The 4,702-nt window shown below is 43.4% G+C and overlaps 1 protein-coding gene across 1 annotated transcript; it reads left to right on the top strand.

Annotated features, from left to right (window-relative positions):
• The first annotated feature begins 503 nt into the window (after window positions 1-503).
• Window positions 504-3,392, top strand: LOC119306340. The gene is made up of 4 exons (XM_037582587.1): window positions 504-628; window positions 941-1,860; window positions 2,010-2,150; window positions 3,001-3,392. Exons 1-4 carry the CDS (start codon window positions 580-582, stop codon window positions 3,331-3,333), a joined length of 1,443 nt encoding a protein of 480 aa, XP_037438484.1. The 5' UTR covers window positions 504-579; the 3' UTR covers window positions 3,334-3,392.
• Window positions 3,393-4,702: the final 1,310 nt, after the last annotated feature.

Genomic DNA, 4,702 nt, shown 5'->3' with positions numbered 1-4,702 from the left:
ACCCCGACACCGACCCCGGCCAACGAACTCGACGGAAAATCTCCCCCTCTTCCCTGCAATCGATCTCCGGCGTGCCGCCGGCCGAGTTATTTTCGTCCCTGCGTGCGTTTGTTAAGTTATTATTAGTGTAATACGACCGCGCGTGATCTCCAAACCCTCCTCCCCCCTTGGAACGGCCGCTCCCTGGTCGGTCGACTCGATCGACCCTCGCCGGCCGGCGGTATGAGCCGCGCATCACCGTGGACGCCGACAAACGCCCAGCCAGGTCTCTCTCTCGATCGGTCGATCAATGCCCTCGATCGCTACTCTACCTTTTAGGATTGTTAATTAATATAATTGCTACCGCCGTACCCCAGGACTCGAGTAACTTCTTGATCGAGTAACTAGTTCGATTTGGTATAGTACTGTAGTTAATTTGGCCTGAATTGATGTCACATTGATGTTTCTGAAGAACTGAAACAATGTGGATCGCTCTCTTTTTTTCCAGCAGATTGTCGCGAGGATAAGAAGAGGAGATTACCCCAAGGTCACACTGGAGAGTTAATAAGCAGCAGATCAGCACATGAAGATCTGGATGACATGTTTGCATCGCTGTCGATCGACAGCGTCCTCGCCCAAGAAGATTCAGGTTGTGCTGCTACTTCCAATTCGCCGGCGATCCCATTTATAGCCGTTTATAATATCAAATGAATTTTGTCTTCACAAAAGCAAATAATCTTGTCTCGGGCCATCATTGATATGGTGTTCAAATGTTGTCTCTGCTGGTCAAAATTTCTATATCCAGGCTTGATGCTTCGTACGGGAAATCCACATCCTACCGCTCTTATTAGGAGTCACAAATTGCTATTATATTACTGAGCTCTCTATTCCTGTTATGTATTTTTTACCGTAATATTCCTTTTATGTTCGGAACGGTAAATCTATTTTGTATTTCTTTCAGGAAACTGTCCCAAGGATAGGAAGAGAAAATCATGCCAAGAAAATGCTGCTAATTTGACTAACACTTTACCGGATGATGTTTTCGAAAATATGTTTGCATCGCTTGCAATCCAAGATTCTAGGGTGACTGGGAAACGCGGACCTATTATTCTTGATGACAAAATTCTTGCTGAAGGCAATTCAGATTGCACCACTTCCACTGACTCTAGGAGGCCAAGATCAGAGGTATTCATTGAAAGAGCAAATGAACTGTTGCTGCAGCATGATGGAACTGGCGTTCGAGTGTTTCATGTTCGTTTTGATTTGAACTCCACTCATGCTGCCCACCTTGACAAATGGGTCCAGTTTGCGTCCGAGGTGGGTGCAAAATATCTGAAACTTAGCCTGGGTAAAAACAAGACATCTTGTCCGGAGCATTTGGTGACTGCAAATCGTTATACCTTCCCTTTGCATTGCTTCGGCGATGGACAAAAAAGGAACTCGATACGGAAGCTAGACCTAAGGAATTGCAAATTCACTCCACCGCTGGATTCCAGTGCCTTTTCGTCCATCTTATACCTTTTTCTAATACGTGTCACAATAACCAACTCCGGCATTCAGAACATTTGCTCGTGTTGCCCTTTTCTCAGCTTTTTGAGACTGGGACGCTGTGACGATTTGGTTAATGTAAGGATTTCCCATGAAGCACTGTTTCATTTGGATATATTTCATTGCAACAAGCTGGTGAGTATTGAGATTCACGCCAGCAGACTTCTCGGCTTTCAGTATGATGGACATGAGGTACACATCAATTATGCTAGTACCCCAAATATGAGGTTTTTGGTAAATAAGTTTGGGAACAGAAATTGTTCTATTCCGAATAATTTAGATGCCATGAGAAGGATCAGCAGAATCACCTTGACATTTTTTTCGCCATTGGAGGTCAGTTCAGATCTACTTTTTTGTTCCTCTATCTTCAAATGTTATGCAATCACTTAGTTGGCAGTTTCAGTGTTGTAGTAATAATCAATTTCCATAACCGTTTCTTTTCTCCCTGAAAAAAAATATCTGTTTCATTTGCTCTTCTGCAGGAGCCCGATTGTATGCTTTACGCGAAGAAATTCATGGCATTACAGTCCATCCACCTGTTTATTTTGCCATCTTGGAATAATGTTCTCGCAATAGCTAATCTCCTTAAAGCAACTCCTGATCTTAAAAGACTCCGTCTAGAAGTATGTCCTCAATGCTCTCCTTTTTGTTGTTCTTTGTATATTTTTTTATCCGAATGCAGATGTTTTTTCATAGATATAAAAGAATTAATTATCTTGTTGGCCCTCTGTTTGCAAAAGTACTGGCTTACAAGGTTAGGATAAATGAAACTACTTCATCCAACATACTTGTGATAAACTAGTGGTTTCCACTATGGTTATTTTCCGTTAAGTCGTTAACACAATGAATTTAGTTGTGGGGTAATTTTTTCTTATGTACTATACATCAAATCCTTCTTTTGGTCTGTAAACGGCCCGTGTTTTGTTTCCAAGAAAGCACTTATTATGTGGTGTCTTCTCATAGAATAATTTACCTAAAATAGAATGAAGAATTTATATTAAGGGCCTGTTCGGAACCTCTCTAATATCAAACTCCGCTCCGCGCTGTAGAGGAAAGGAGGAGCTCGGTTTGAGCCACTCCGTCAAATTGTGCTGCCGCTCCCTCCGCTCCGGGAGCTGCAGTTGTGGAGCGGAGAGGATCCGAACAGGTCCTAAATCACATCCATGCAAGTTAGCAAATTTGAAGACAGCTCCGTGCGTGACAAGGATCGAGATGTCAGTTTCTTACACATAACATGTACTGGTGGCCAAACCAGTGTAGTAGTATTACTTTATATGAGTTGATGGCAATGCTACACCCAACAGATTGAATCACTTGCTTTTGGATCATGTAGCTTATGTTAGTGGTTGCCACTATGGTTATTTTTGTAAGTCGAGATTGAAACCCTGCAAAAGGAGCCTGGAAACATTTCCATCTTTAAATCTGTTGCATCACTATATCATGAACTCACCACACCTTGGGCCTTGCATGCAGGCACGCAGCGGAGACCACCATTATCGGGACGACGTCCAACTCCAAGTCAGCTGGCCCGGGGGCATCTCCCTCAAGAGTCTCCGTTTCATCACCGTGGGCGGTTTCACCGTGCAGGCCCCGCTGGTCGAGCTCTTGGTGTGCATGGTGCTCGCGAGCACCGGTTCAGGGAGGATATATCTCCAGATCGACCCGCACCACCATCTCTGCAAAGGGCTGGGGAGGTGGGTCAGGGAGGACGTCGGCGACAAACCGGCGAGGGACCGCGCGAGGAAGGCCGCCGAGGAGATTCTCCGCTCTCGGCTCCCGCCGTCTGTGAAGCTCGTCATGAAATAATTTGCTTGGGATCTTCTTGTGGCTGGGAGAAGGGCTTCGTTCAGGATGATGATTTTTCGTGTTCTTTTTCATTCTGTTGGCCTGGCTAGTGTCATGTGCCGGCAACAGTTGGATTCAGTTTGTTTGGAAAGCTCAGGACTGACGAATTGTGTGAAAACATGGGAAATGCGCATTCTTGCAGTAACAGGACCTTCCTCTTGTCTCTATATCTCTATATATACTGTAGTTTATATAGACTGCTGAGACCCTCCTCCTCTTGTCTCTTTTCTTTTTATCTCTAGAATATCAGGACTGTATATCTGAACCTTAAGCTATCGGGGACAACTTTCCATGTTGTTTTTACCCCTCCACTCAACCGTGTGCAGGTGCGCGTCCGTCTATGGAGTCACGAGATTAAAGGTGTACTTGCTCTATCCGGATATATAGGCCTAATATGTATTTAGAGATTTATTTACATTGACCATCGAGATAAAAATTGTATGAGATTGAGATTTATGAAATTCTCCCATGTTTAGTTTGATTCAAACCGATTTCTTTTGACATTATGTGCGGACTTTATTCTTCCACTATGCACCAATGCTTCTGGAGTCTATGTTGTATATGCTCAAACCATCTCAGACGCTAGCTGTTGGACATGTCATTTCTTAGTTGGCACACATTCCTTGCCATACAACATCGCAGGTCGATCGTCGTCCTATAGAACTTGCATTTTGGTTTTTATGGCACCAGAAGCTCGGCACCATCCGGCTTTGATTCCATGACTCAAATCTTCATCGATATTACAACGTTATAAAATTCGTTCATATTATCTTAGTTGGCTGGGAATTAACTAATTCTCGATTGATTTTACATCTATTCATATACATATCTAAATTAATGTTTGTCGTAATGCAATAACTCGCTCACCCAGTGAATTTTTTTTTAGTTTCTCCTTCGTCAACAAGGAAGCTATTAACATAGAACGGTGCATGGTCCAAGAAAAATCAAGTTACCACTAGTTCCCACCACCGATCGGTGTGTCTCGTCATCATCACCGCCCTTCATTCGTCATGATGCCTAAAGAGATTGTTCACGAATGAGCTTGATGTGGGTTGCAAGCTTTGCTTCGTCGACAAAGGCAATCATTGACTTACAAGAGTGACTGATGCAAGCACAGTTATTTTTCTTTTTCTTACGAAAATGGTGCAAACAATTTCCCTATTGGACCTGTGTTGAGTGCAACTTCCATATGTGGGAACTATGGTTGTGGTACTTGTTGGTTTATTTTTGTAATGAAAATGGAAGTATGGAGCCCGGGTGACCCATGATTATTGGAAAAAAATGGTGTAACCACACTTTGCTGGGGCCTCTTGGAGGACAAACTAAGTTG

Source organism: Triticum dicoccoides, chromosome 5B, assembly GCF_002162155.2.
Source record: "Triticum dicoccoides isolate Atlit2015 ecotype Zavitan chromosome 5B, WEW_v2.0, whole genome shotgun sequence".
In the NCBI taxonomy this organism is placed as follows: domain Eukaryota; kingdom Viridiplantae; phylum Streptophyta; class Magnoliopsida; order Poales; family Poaceae; genus Triticum; species Triticum dicoccoides.
The sequence above is the reverse complement of the archived record's forward strand: the minus strand, read 5'-3'. Positions and strand labels throughout refer to the sequence as shown.

Excerpts from the sequence above, each read along its gene's own strand:
- LOC119306340 (XM_037582587.1), top strand. The coding sequence starts at position 580 with ATGTTTGCATCGCTGTCGATCGACAGCGTCCTCGCCCAAGAAGATTCA. Across the intron at positions 1,861-2,009 it reads CATTTTTTTCGCCATTGGAG|GAGCCCGATTGTATGCTTTA; the intron begins GTCAGTTCAGAT and ends GCTCTTCTGCAG. Across the intron at positions 2,151-3,000 it reads TTAAAAGACTCCGTCTAGAA|GCACGCAGCGGAGACCACCA; the intron begins GTATGTCCTCAA and ends CCTTGCATGCAG.